At 46.8% G+C, this 14,506-nt stretch overlaps 2 protein-coding genes across 6 annotated transcripts in view; both read right to left on the bottom strand.

The window, feature by feature from the left end:
• LOC109896321 (diacylglycerol kinase iota) overlaps positions 1-9,836 on the bottom strand; it is a 48,746-nt gene extending 38,910 nt beyond the window's left edge. For 3 of the 5 annotated variants that reach the window (XM_031831904.1, XM_031831903.1, XM_031831905.1), the window contains exon 1: positions 9,227-9,698. In XM_031831904.1, coding sequence (XP_031687764.1) covers positions 9,227-9,459 — 233 coding nt within the window. In that variant the 5' untranslated portion in view covers positions 9,460-9,698. Of the gene's footprint in view, positions 1-9,226 lie in introns of all 5 variants that reach the window. The other 2 variants (XM_031831901.1, XM_031831902.1) reach the window with 1 other exon arrangement.
• A 2,549-nt stretch (positions 9,837-12,385) lies between these two features.
• LOC109896761 (cyclic AMP-responsive element-binding protein 3-like protein 2) overlaps positions 12,386-14,506 on the bottom strand; it is a 33,486-nt gene continuing 31,365 nt past the window's right edge. Inside the window, exons 11-12 of the mRNA XM_020491092.2 lie at positions 13,649-13,880; positions 12,386-13,501 (exon numbers count right to left, since the gene is read on the bottom strand). Coding sequence (XP_020346681.1) covers positions 13,429-13,501; positions 13,649-13,880 — 305 coding nt within the window. The 3' untranslated portion in view covers positions 12,386-13,428. The remainder of the gene's footprint in view (positions 13,502-13,648; positions 13,881-14,506) is intronic.

The following is a 14,506-nucleotide window of genomic DNA, read 5'->3' as shown; positions in this document are numbered from 1 at the left end:
GTGTGTGTGTGTGTGTGTGTGTGTGGTGTGTGTGTGTGTGTGGTGTGTGTGTGTGTGTGTGTGTGTGTGTGTGTGTGTGTGTGTGTGTGTGTATATATATATATATATATGACTGGTAGGATTACAGAACACTGCTAGTCCCTCAGCACTCAGAGAGATGACTCTCGATTCAGAGCTAATGCCTCACTTGCTGACAGACACACACACACACACTCACACAAACACGCTCTGCTCACACATAAACCCTGACACACTGGCACCTCATGCACTAGGATGAGGATGTGAGAGGTGTGTATACGCCTCCTTTCCTCTCTCTGCCTCCCTTTCTCCCCTCCCTCTCTTTCTCTCTCCTCTCCCTCCCTCTCTTTCTCTTTCTCTCTCCTCTCCCCCCTCTCCTCTCCCTCTCTCTCTCCTCTCCCTCCCTCTCTTTTCTTCTCCCTCTCTTTCTCTATCCTCTCTTTCGCTCTCCTCTTCCTCTCTCTCCTCTCCCTCGCTTCTCCTCTCTCCCTCTCTCCTCTCTCCTCTCCCTCTCTTTCTCTCTCCTCTCCCTCTCTTTCTCTCTCCTCTCCCTCTCTTTCTCTCTCCTCTCCCTCTCTTCCTCTCTCTTCTCTCCCTCTCTTCCTCTCTCTCCTCTCCCTCTCTTCCTCTCTCTCCTCTCCCTCTCTTCCTCTCTCTCCTCTCCCTCTCTTCCTCTCTTCCTCTCCCTCTCTTTATCTCTCCTCTCCCTCTCTTTCTCTCTCCTCTCTTCCTCTCCCTCTCTTTCTCTCTCGCTCTCCTCTCCCTCTCTTCCTCTCTCCCTCTCCCTCTCTTTCTCTCTCCTCTCCCTCTCTTTCTCTCTCCTCTCTTCCTCTCCCTCTCTTTCTCTCTTTCTCTCTCCTCTCTTTCGCTCTCAGCCAGACATGTGTCACAGTGATGGAGTCAGTCTCAGCTCAGTGGCACTGCCAGATGGACTGGACAGCACAGAGAGAGAGAGAGGGGGGGGGGATTTGTCTGACAGACAAACAGTAGGTTTAACAGGCACACACCACACCTGTTCCTGCCCAGCCATCCACTCTGGGGCCTAGTGAATCCTGCTGAAACTTGGGGCTGTAGTAGGGCCTGTGGGGGGGGGGGGGGGGGGGGCAGGCAGCAGGAAAAGCCTCTTACAGCCAGACAAACACCAAATAAGGAGAGACTGACTCCACGCAGCCTGAACATCCAATCCCCTTAATGCCTCATCACACTGCATTATGGGATGAAAACACCAGTCGCCAGCCCCAACCTCAGCGCTGCTCTGGAAAACACCAGGAGACAGAGAGACCTTTTAAAGGAATAATCTGTCCTCTACTCCTAAAACAGACATCCCCCCATTCCTCTCTTCACCACACAGATTAAGACTGACGGTTACCTACGCACGTATTATCAGACACTGTCTGTGTGTCTGACCTGCCCCACAGACCTGCTCCCATCAAATAAAACACTGGCATGCACACACACACCTCACTCACACACACCTCACACACACTCACTCACTCACTCACACTCACACATCTCAGTGTTGGACAACCAGAACAGGGTATTACAACCCACAATGAGGAGGAAAGAGAGGAGGATGTATCACACTACTAACATCCTGGTGTGTGTGTGTGTGTGTGTGTGTGTGTGTGTGTGTGTGTGTGTGTGTGTGTGTGTGTGTGTGTGTGTGTGTGTGTGTGTGTGTGTGTGTGTGTGTGCGTACTGTGTGCGTTCTGCGCGGGTGTATGCATGCAAGCGATTCGCAGACTCGCTTGAAACCCCTACACACACGATTAAAACCCCTACACACACACACACACACACACACACACACAGAACACCCAACCATCTCACACACGCAGCTCAAATACACACAGCTCCAATGCCTTTCAGCACATTCACGGGCTGCCAAAACTCCAGAAACTCAGCAGCTTATCCACCTTCTCGCACAAAACCAACTCTCAGTAATCACAACTCACAGAGAATGATCGACTCCTCCTCTCCCTCAGTAATCACAACTCACAGAGAATGATCGACTCCTCCTCTCCCTCAGTAATCACAACTCACAGAGAATGATCGACTCCTCCTCTCCCTCAGTAATCACAACTCAGAGAATGATCGACTCCTCCTCTCCCTCAGTAATCACAACTCACAGAGAATGATCGACTCCTCCCCCTCAGTAATCACAACTCACAGAGAATGATCGACTCCTCCTCTCCCTCAGTAATCACAACTCACAGAGAATGATCGACTCCTCCTCTCCCTCAGTAATCACAACTCACAGAGAATGATCGACTCCTCCTCTCCCTCAGTAATCACAACTCAGAGAATGATCGACTCCTCCTCTCCCTCAGTAATCACAACTCACAGAGAATGATCGACTCCTCCCCCTCAGTAATCACAACTCACAGAGAATGATCGACTCCTCTCCCTCAGTAATCACAACTCACAGAGAATGATCGACTCCTCCTCTCCCTCAGTAATCACAACTCACAGAGAATGATCGACTCCTCCTCTCCCTCAGTAATCACAACTCACAGAGAATGATCGACTCCTCCTCTCCCTCAGTAATCACAACTCACAGAGAATGATCGACTCCTCCTCTCCCTCAGTAATCACAACCCACAGAGAATGATCGACTCCTCCTCTCCCTCAGTAATCACAACTCACAGAGAATGATCGACTCCTCCTCTCCCTCAGTAATCACAACCCACAGAGAATGATCGACTCCTCCTCTCCCTCAGTAATCAAAGGGTTCATATGAAGGGGTCACCGCCTGGGCCCTGATCTGTCTTTTAATTTTGTCCATCCGTCCGGCTGCTCCCTACGCCCGCTGCCTGCTTTAGGAATACACGAGGAGTCACTGAACGAAGGGACAGAAGGACAGAGAGAGAACGAGATGGAGAGAGAACGAGATGGAGAGAGCGGACGAGGGGGGGGTCATTGAAACAGGCCAGATAGAAGCAGACAGTTGTAAGCCCTCTCTTCCCCTGCACTAGACAGTCAACGTTCAGTGTGTTATCATTATGTATTCATCTGTATAAAACGGTGGCTTCAGCAGCACGCTCTCTCTGCTGCACGTGAATAAGTTAGTGAGGAAACGGAGGGGATGTACTTCCTCCCTGCTGTACAGCCCATTGCATGGTACAGCAGAGAGAGATGAGAGGGAGAGAGAGAGAGAGACAGAGAGAGAGAGAGAGAGGTTGTATTGCTCAAAGTCAGCCTTGAATAATGACAACAAATTCTGTCTTGTATTTCCCATACACAACCACTACCAGGCCCAGGCTCTTCCCAAGGACATCCAACCACTACCAGGCCCAGGCTCATCCCAAGGACATCCAACCACTACCAGGCCCAGGCTCTTCCCAAGGACATCCAACCACTACCAGGCCCAGGCTCTTCCCAAGGACATCCAACCACTACCAGGCCCAGGCTCTTCTCAAGGACATCCAAACACTACCAGGCCCAGGCGCTTCCCAAGGACATCCAACCACTACCAGGCCCAGGCTCTTCCCAAGGACATACAACCACTACCAGGCCCAGGCTCTCCCCAAGGACATCCAACCACTACCAGGCCTAAGCTCTTCCCAAGGACATACAAGCACTACCAGGCCCAGGCTCTTCTCAAGGACATCCAACCACTACCAGGCCCAGGCTCTTCTCAAGGACATCCAACCACTACCAGGCCCAGGCTCTTCCCAAGGACATCCAACCACTACCAGGCCCAGGCTCTTCTCAAGGACATCCAACCACTACCAGGCCCAGGCTCTTCCCAAGGACATCCAACCACTACCAGGCCCAGGCTCTTCTCAAGGACATCCAACCACTACCAGGCCCAGGCTCTTCTCAAGGACATCCAACCACTACCAGGCCCAGGCTCTTCCCAAGGACATCCAACCACTACCAGGCCCTTCTCAAGGACATCCAACCACTACCAGGCCCAGGCTCTTCTCAAGGACATCTAACCACTACCAGGCCCTTCTCAAGGACATCCAACCACTACCAGGCCCAGGCTCTTCTCAAGGACATCCAACCACTACCAGGCCCAGGCTCTTCCCAAGGACATCCAACCACTACCAGGCCCTTCTCAAGGACATCCAACCACTACCAGGCCCAGGCTCTTCCCAAGGACATCCAACCACTACCAGGCCCAGGCTCTTCTCAAGGACATCCAAACACTACCAGGCCCAGGCTCTTCTCAAGGACATCCAACCACTACCAGGCCCAGGCTCTTCCCAAGGACATCCAACCACTACCAGGCCCAGGCTCTTCCCAAGGACATCCAACCACTACCAGGCCCAGGCTCTTCCCAAGGACATCCAACCACTACCAGGCCCAGGCTCTTCCCAAGGACATACAACCACTACCAGGCCCAGGCTCTCCCCAAGGACATCCAACCACTACCAGGCCTAAGCTCTTCCCAAGGACATACAACCACTACCAGGCCCAGGCTCTTCTCAAGGACATCCAACCACTACCAGGCCCTTCTCAAGGACATCCAACCACTACCAGGCCCAGGCTCTTCTCAAGGACATCCAACCACTACCAGGCCCAGGCTCTTCCCAAGGACATCCAACCACTACCAGGCCCTTCTCAAGGACATCCAACCACTACCAGGCCCAGGCTCTTCTCAAGGACATCCAAACACTACCAGGCCCAGGCTCTTCTCAAGGACATCCAACCACTACCAGGCCCAGGCTCTTCCCAAGGACATCCAACCACTACCAGGCCCAGGCTCTTCCCAAGGACATCCAACCACTACCAGGCCCAGGCTCTTCCCAAGGACATCCAACCACTACCAGGCCCAGGCTCTTCCCAAGGACATACAACCACTACCAGGCCCAGGCTCTCCCCAAGGACATCCAACCACTACCAGGCCTAAGCCCTTCCCAAGGACATACAACCACTACCAGGCCCAGGCTCTTCTCAAGGACATCCAACCACTACCAGGCCCAGGCTCTTCTCAAGGACATCCAACCACTACCAGGCCCAGGCTCTTTCCAAGGACATCCAACCACTACCAGGCCCAGGCTCTTCTCAAGGACATCCAACCACTACCAGGCCCAGGCTCTTCCCAAGGACATCCAACCACTACCAGGCCCAGGCTCTTCTCAAGGACATCCAACCACTACCAGGCCCAGGCTCTTCTCAAGGACATCCAACCACTACCAGGCCCAGGCTCTTCCCAAGGACATCCAACCACTACCAGGCCCTTCTCAAGGACATCCAACCACTACCAGGCCCAGGCTCTTCTCAAGGACATCCAACCACTACCAGGCCCTTCTCAAGGACATCCAACCACTACCAGGCCCAGGCTCTTCTCAAGGACATCTAACCACTACCAGGCCCAGGCTCTTCCCAAGGACATCCAACCACTACCAGGCCCTTCTCAAGGACATCCAACCACTACCAGGCCCAGGCTCTTCCCAAGGACATCCAACCACTACCAGGCCCAGGCTCTTCCCAAGGACATCCAATCACTACCAGGCCCTTCTCAAGGACATCCAACCACTACTAGGCCCAAGCTCTTCTCAAGGACATCCAACCACTACCAGGCCCAGGCTCTTCCCAAGGACATACAACCACTACCAAGCCCAGTGCAAAGTTAAAGCTAGAATCATTAGTTGATATATACATCTTTGGACTTATAAATCAATGATATATACCCATTATTCTTGAAGACGATAACCTATAAATGCCTCTTGAGCTTATTTCAACTGTTGTTCCCCATTAGAAGCCAAAATATACGTTTGTAAACAACGTAAACAATGTAAACAAACACTGTAATAACCTCAAAACATGGTTAAAACTACACATTTAAAATCATGGATGTCAGCCCTTGCATCCATAACGATGCCTATGAATTTGAGAGTGGTTACATTTCTCCAGCATCATTCCCTTCCTTTTTTTGGCGACACAGGGGCGGGGAGAACGCTTTGTTATCGTTTCAGTTAGGGATAAGGTTTTGTCTCCTTAAAGTTGGTGGCAGCTCAGTTGACATACTGTATGATGCTTTAGAGACACAGTAGCCCTAGATCAGCCTGTAGGCTCATGTCCTCTCTCCTCCGTTCTCTCTCTCTCCTCCTTTTGGGAAGAAAAAGTCAAAGGTAATCAAGGAGAGGCGACGTGGAGAGTGAACGTGGACGGAAAAATGCGCCTGTATGAAACGGGAAGCTCCTTCTTCTCGCGTGCCATCAGGCAAATGACGTTTACAGGGGTGTGTCCCAAAATAAATGTGTAAAGTTATAAGAAATAAATGAAGTTTATGTGCAAAACATTTTATAAATACAAGGATAAGTAGCATATCGTTTTTAAATGTGTGCTGGCTTTTCTCCTCCGACAATGCAACTGATCTGATTCAAAACTCTTCCGCGGTAGGATAGACTTGTGCTTCCTCACCAAAAGGACGCTATCAAGGAGGGAAGGGCCGTCTTCCGTTTGCCTACTAACGGAAATGACACACTCCTCGACAACTCGGCCACTTATCAGTTTCCGGGGTCACGGAGGAGAGAGGACGGAGGAGAGAAAACAGGGCACGTTCTTTTGCCCAAACAAGAAAAGGCCTATGACTCAGAGTTTGTCAGGAACAGAAAGCCATTCATATTGTATGTTGAACTGTTCATCGGTTTCGGGTTGGGAAAATGTGTCATCTGAACAATTCTACAATTAGGACTCTGATGGGCTGTTCAGAAGAGCACAAGTCTCTTTCTGAAGTCACAGGCTGAGCGCTCTACTCTCTCACTGTGATAACTGATTAAATCCCAACAGGCCTCCTGGAGAGTTTTACGCCAATATTTGAGTCTGGGTTATGGATGTTGTGGCCTTTTCATGGCAAACAGATCTGACCCAATTCTGGGCGATAATAACAATAAATGGTAACTGGGCCAAACAGATGCGGGCTGGATTTGGGCCGTAACAATTTTGCTGTCAGCGTCTGTCTGTTCTGGTCAGTTCAATGCTTCCTCCTTCAGTTACTGCAGGCAGGAACTGCAATTAGGGAACCATATCCAGAAGGTGTCTCGGAGTAGGGGTGCTGATCTAGGATCTGTCCATATAATCGTACTCATTATGATCTAAAAGGCAAAAATGATCCTAGATCAGCACATCAGAGTTGATGTTTTTCCATCCTGTCCTGTTTCTCTCTGTGTGGTTGTTAATCTTCTCTCTGTTGTTGGGTGTCCTGGTTGGGGATGAAGTAAAAACGATTTTATCCCACATGAGAGAGAGAGAGGCTTTGAACATCCTCCTCTGGGAGATCGGCTACCCCACATACAACACAGACAAGCACACATGCGAACGCATGCAAACACACACTTGCGTACACACACACACACACACACAGTGGTGTAAAGTCCTTAAGTAAAAATACTTTAAAGTACTACATAAGTAGTGTTTTGGGGTATCTGTATTTTATTATACTTTCACAACATTCCTAAAGAAAAGAATGTACTTTTTACTCCATACATTTTCCCTGACACCCAAAAGTACTCGTTGCATTTTGAATGCTTAGCAGGAGAGAACATGGTCCAATTCACACACTTATAAACAGAACCTCCCTGGTCATCCCTACTGCCTCTGATCTGGCGGACACATTAAACACACATTCTTTGTTTGTAAATGATGCCTGAGTGTTGGAGTGTGCCCCTGGCTATCCGTAAATACATTTTAAAAAACAAGAAACCGGTGCCATCAGGTTTGCTTAGTATAAGGAATTGTTTTATTATGTATACTTTTACTTAAGTATATTTTAGCAATTACATTTACTTGTGATACTTAAGTATATTTAAAACCAAATACTTTTAGACTTTTACTCAAGTAGTATTTGACAGGGTGACTTTCACTTTTACTTGAGTCATTTTCTATTAAGGTATCTTTACTGTTACTCAAGTATGACAATTGGGTACTTTTTCCCACCACTGCACATACACACACACACACACACACACACCCGCTGGGTGTCTGAGCGCTGTTTATTTATGGGTAGCAGACATAGACGTCTCAGAATAGATGAAAGGGCCGAGAGCTTTCTGGGAACACAGTCCTGTGTGACCACTCACCCAGTGGGAGTCAGCTCAATGTGGGGATACAACACACTAAGTACACTCTCTCTATTATCTATATATCTGTCTGTATGTCTATCTCAATCAATCAATCAAATGTATTTATTGACACTCACTCACAGAGACACACAATTACACACTCATGCCTGATTACCACAATACACACTCTCCAGCTGTGGTCTGCCCCCTGGGGGCAGTGTCACTATTACAGACTGGTGAAGGGGGTACCTATTACTGGTCTGAAAGGAGTCATTGTTTTACACACACACACACACACACACACACACACACACACACACACACACACACACACACACACACACAGAGAGAGAGAGAGCCTTTCATGTTCAACGGTATCATTTCTCAGGTTTGTTTGAATCACACACTTAGACCACGGAGAGCTTGGCCTTCAAACAGACACAGGAGCTGCATGTAAAATCATGATGCATTCATTCACTATGGCTACTACAAACCAGAAGTCAGACAGACAGACTAAAGATTTCAACATCTCTCCACAAAAAACAAACGGCCAACAAATCATTAGGCGATATTGATTTGACCTCCAAAGCAGACCGTTTTCCAATACAAGAGGCAGGCTGACCGACACACTACGCTATGCAAGACCACACACACACTCCATCTCTCACTAAATCAGAACGAAAGCTATAGCTTCCTCTGGGTTTTGTTGGGCACACACACATAAAGATAACCCCCCTTCCACACACGACAACACACAGAAAAACGACACAGAAAATACAACAATACGCATTTGCACACACACTATGGACACTAGGTCAGAATGCCAGTGTGCTCAAAAGCCAATGCGTGGTTCAGTCAGGGAGAAATAACCTACTCTGATAGTTATCACAATTTAATAATGTAATAGTCTACCATATTAGTAATAATACAGTATTTCAGAGGACCTTATGTCAGAAATATGTGCGCTATCAAATGCGCTATCCCTCTCTCTTCTCCCTATTTGTGTGTTCGATTGTGTTTTTGTCAATGTTTGCCAATACAAACAACAGCCCAAGTGAATGTAAATGGGCAGAGAATTATCTAACGTTACAGTCCTCTAATCCCATCTTCCTCTCTGCTGTCTAAAACCTATGTTTTATCCAAATAACGTTTAGCCCTTATTCCTGAAGGCTAGCCTTCTACCGTTGACTCACCTATACGAAGTCTGTTTCCTAAAAGCCAGACCCTTTAATTTCTCCTCCAGCGTCTCCACCTCCATCTCGACGAGGCTAGTGAACGTATCGCTGCCCCCCATGGCCTCCTCTTCGCCGCAGCCGGACTCGCTGTCCTCCCCGGCAGCTTCCAGCGCCGTCAGCCGGCCGCTGAAGGTCCCGGGGGTGTGCTCCGCCTGGGACGGGCAGGGCTTGGCCAGGGGGTCCATGCTCATGCTGCGGCTGGCGCTGGACCCCCTCTCCCCGGCTACTCCGGGAGACAGAGACGGTCTACGGTGGGTATCGCTGGATGACAGTGTCCGTCCTTTTTATGGTCGCGTTTGTTGAAGGAACCCAAAGCGGCGGGGATCTGTGTTCGCCGCACCGTCAAGCACGAGACAGTGATCGCGAACGGCTAGTCGGAGATGACCGTCTGGAAATGGCAGCACGAGCTGCGGCAGGAACAACAAGCGTCAGCTCAACAGAAGCTCACGAGCTGCAGCAGGCAGCATCCATCTCCGGCCCCGACAAGGGCATTGTGGGATACTCCTGCTCCTCCTCACTCCGCTGCAGCATCATCACCATGGTAAAAGTAGGGCAGAGCTGGGGCGGACTGGGACAAGATTTCGGCCCTGGCGTTTTATTCACACCAGCCCACAGCACTATGCGCACAGCCAACTAATTTCCCCCTGGTGTCACTAACTTTGTTGGTAATCTGGTCAGACAAAGTCATTCATAGGCCTGAATTCATCTAACACATCCAAGCAGGAATGCATGATCCAAGATATTTTCATGTGCAATCCAGTGATTGTCATGAATTTCAAGTTGACAAAAAAAAATCTACAACAATGGCATGGATGGAAATACAGATATTAAACTATAACATTTCGCTTTAGTACTTTGAAATACTTGCATTATTTACAGCACAGAAAGCAACTGCCCCTCCACAGTTTTCTTAATCTTTGCCTATCTAGTCATTTTACAATCACACAAGTTTGGTAGCCTATGCTGTTGGATGCACGTTCTAGTCATGGGCGTAGTTCTAGTCATGGGGGGTTACAATGTTTTACTGATCAAACATTCTCATAAAAGGTCTGTGGCGAAACCGCGGGAGCAAATGAGTTTGGAACAGGGATATAGACATCATTTTTACATTCAAATATGATGATTGGATACAGCGTTTGATTATTGAAATATCTGCCTCAATTTAACTCCAGAGTTGTTGTTTTCTTTCTGAGGGCTTATCGGTGACAATTTCAGGGAACGCTCTAAAATCGGAGATTGTCCCCGGAAATCACGAACGACTGGTCACCCTAGTCAAATGGGACACCAGAATTTCCTCCTTTTTTCCAAAAGAGATGAATTACATACATCTTTATGTGCACTAACTCATATAATAGGATCATTAATTTAGGGTTCAAAACCTGAGAAAGTGAAAACACAAAATGAGTTAATTAGATAGCGAACTCTAAATATAATACACACCGATAGTAGCCATGTATTCATCCAACAGTAAATTGAACATCCTACTCATGAGACCTACCCATAAGGCCCTCGCAATATCCGGTGCGCATTTCGCCATATCAAAATAGTTATTGAGCTGAATATTGAGAGTTGATAAATACAATGATACCTACAGAAAGCGGAGACCCTCCTCTCTTCGTCAGAGAAGAAGGGAACGAAGCTTCCAAAGCTATGCTTTTTCCACAATTGCATTTTTCAATGTTATACAATCAGAACGCATTTGTCTTTCAAGCTGATGGGGGGATAGGAGAGGGGCTCGCTCATCACAGCAGCAGGCCCCAGCGAGGGCAGACACATGGGCAGGACAGACACTTTCATTACAGGAATCATGAGAATACACTTTACTGTTTGACCAAATCATGGTTTTAGCCACCACACATTTGTTTTGAGTGAAGTGACAATGTAGAATGTGCTCTTTCTACATTTATAGGCACCCTTTGTTTTTTACGATCCATGATCTTGGCCGTTGCCGACTGATCAGCCAAACCCTTATTATAGATTAGTATACCGCTGGCCATGTTACCTTGCTCATTGTTGTATTTTTTATGTAAAAAAAAAATAAAATACATTGCTGTCAATTTTCAACCAGCCCACCCAACAACAAAAAATGGTCCAGCCCATCTGGCATTTGCCAAAATTGACATATCAGTTGCATCATTTATAACCCACTATGGGAATGAATAGGGAAATGACTAAGTAGTTAAGGATGGGAAATGACTAAGTAGTTAAGGATTGGAAATGATGCTTTTGCTTTTGCAGTAATTTGACAAATTGCATCTGATTCTGTCAGTAAGTCTCTGTTTTTCTGTTAAATGCAGTTAGTATCCCACCTCCCAACCAAGAGACTTTCATTCTAAGAAAATCATCATCTGAACAGACACAACATTTGACAAAATGCACATAGAAAATGTGCATAAATGCACACACAGAAATGTGCATAAATGCACACACAGAAATGTGCATAAATGCACACACAGAAATGTGCATAGACGACCGCATGGTCACACACTCACCAGTTGAATCCATAGACCCGTCTGCCAGAGGCAGAGCTGCAATTTATTTGAACATTGTAGTGAGGGTTAAAACAGCGATTCTCAACTGGCGAGTGTCGTATATTTTTTAAATACTCCAGTCTGAACTGAAATGACTAAAAACCAGGTAGAAAGTGTGTAGAAATCAGTAGAACTATTTGGTTGATTTTGCAGTCTGAAACCAGTGAACTTCACATTCCTCATCAAGAATATGGGCAAAATGAAAAATGAGGTACTGTTGTTCCCTTGTCATATAATTTGTACATTTACTTACAAATAGTACTGCAAAAATAAAATAATCCAGGTTGCATTTTGGCAACAAACCAAAAATAATCGCCATGTGAATATTGGATCGCGGCTGAGACAATCTGGTTCCATTTGGGTCCCGAGGCAAAACCAGTTGAGAACCACTGGGTTAAAACATTTGAATAAGTTGTTTTGAATGGCTGGTGGCCAAACCTTTGGGAAGGGCTTAGTACAACTTCTGACGCTTATGTCATTATTGACTGACACATGCTCACAGTGAGGGTATGCGTGCTCGCAGTCTCAAACACACAGCACATGACTTACAATCACACTTTCAAAGCAGGACAATCTTACACGGCAGTTGATGCTTTTACTACGGAAAATATTTATTTGTTTTAATCAAAAACCAAAAAGGACAGAACTCATAAAAGACAAATATAGGTCCTGTGGAGGCAAAAATGTGACTCAACAGTTTATATACAATAAATAAGAATGACAATGGACTCTTTGGGGACACAGTACGAGTGGATTGACGGCAGGGTGCAGGCCAATGGGGAAGGCGCGTATGGCTCTATTCATCTGTGTGAGACAGCGCAGGTGGTACGGAGACTATGAGACTAGCAGAAACCTCATAGTGGTTCATTACATTTCACAAGGCCACCATTGTGTTTTCTCCAGCAGGAACGTATCTTAATTTAGGAAACAACACATTCCCTACACACATTATCCGGTATAAAAAGTACTGTGTCATAACGCTGTATTATAAAGCTTGATTGTCTCAACATCCAACCATCGATCAACGTCCGTCAACATTGTTTTTACTGACCGCACACATCATGTAGGCTGACTATTACATTGTTATTATTTACATTTACAAAAATAGGGTTCGCTACAAAGACCTTTGGCTTTTGACAGATACTCATATTTATGGACACAGTGTGCTATTCTGAATCCATTCCTGACAAAAATCGACAGGAAACCAATACGGAAAGGAAATAGCATTTGAGATAGAAAGCCCCACTACTGTGAAGAAGACAGTCGAGGAATTCACAGAGCTCCGCGGCCCCATCCTCATAACACCACCATCACATGAAGGGGAATATCGCCATAGAGATACAGAACGAAATACCACTCACTCAAATGTAACAGAGCATAATGGCCAGAGCAAAGGATGTCATCAAATATATAAAGAAGTAAAGCAAATAAAATACCAAATAAAAACATGAACACAAAAATATATCAGACGGCGGTGGTACTATTGGAATGGAATAAAAACACAATATAAAAAGAACAACAACTACATACGATAAAATAATAAAGATATCAAAAAAAGGATTCTATAAATACAGAGAGCCTCCGTCTCCTGCACCTGCAGGTCAGGGGTGAGGGGTCAGAGGTAGAGCCCTATGACGTCTCGTTGACCGTCCTCTCCAGCTCTATGATTTTAGTGCTGTCGTTCACCCTCTGCTCCAGAGACCTGAAGCAGAAGAAGAGAGACGAACCAATAAGAAACTACAGTACTAGACTTTTACTGACCCCAAAATCGTGTCAAAAACAGTTTTTCTGTCCCATACAGTCTCTGATATCATCGCCTACCATAAGTGTGTGTGTGTGTGTCTGTTACCTGTGCAGGTCTAATAGCAGGGGTTTCTGTGGATTCGCATCACTGTTGTTGAAAGGTGAGCGTGTCTCAGCACGGTGTGACTCCTCCCCTTTCTGCTGCTTTTTCTCAGAGCGCCACGCTGCCATGACGACCGTGGGCCTCTCCAACTGGTCAGGATAGTCCCCGCCCAGACCCAGAAGGTGTGGCTCGTCCAGCCCTCTCTCCTCATAGGACAGCAGGCTCCTGGACTTCACTGTGAAGGATCATGGGTAAAAAAATATATATAAAAATTTAAAAAACACCTATCTGATCACACCATGTCCAGAAAGGAGAAAGTACTCAATGACATGCCTACCTTAATCTTTTACATATTCCCTTGTTGAAATGTCTTTTGGTTTTTAGGGCCGGTATAATCCTTTGATATGATCAAGTCTACTACTAATGCAATCCTACATCCCTGCAACCCTCTTAACAAGATTTACAAATGAAGTCTTATGAAAAGGATTACACACAAAAAAAACAACCCAACCCTACCAACAGTAAACCTGGCTCTGTACATAGCCTACATCCAGATTGTTCTACTGTAGGGCGGACTGCCAGCAACACTGATACTGGGCTCTGTGGCAAACAGGCTGTGTGTGGGAGGGAGAAGAGCGGTAGGGGGAGCAAAGATCAGTCATCATTAAAATGGCTGCATTGCAGCTTAATCATGCTAATGATAGTCCCGCTGAATGGGAAACGACGACATTCAAGTGTACACTCTTCCAGGAGGCCACGCCAAAACACTCAAAAAAAGGTGTGTGTGTGGTGCGTATGTGTGCGACTGGTAGGATTACAGAACACTGCTAGTCCCTCAGCACTCAGAGATTCAGAGCTAAT

This window comes from Oncorhynchus kisutch, linkage group LG9 (genome assembly GCF_002021735.2).
Source record: "Oncorhynchus kisutch isolate 150728-3 linkage group LG9, Okis_V2, whole genome shotgun sequence".
Lineage (NCBI taxonomy): Eukaryota > Metazoa > Chordata > Actinopteri > Salmoniformes > Salmonidae > Oncorhynchus > Oncorhynchus kisutch.
Note: the sequence above shows the minus strand (reverse complement) of the source record. Positions and strands in the feature narration are given on the sequence as shown.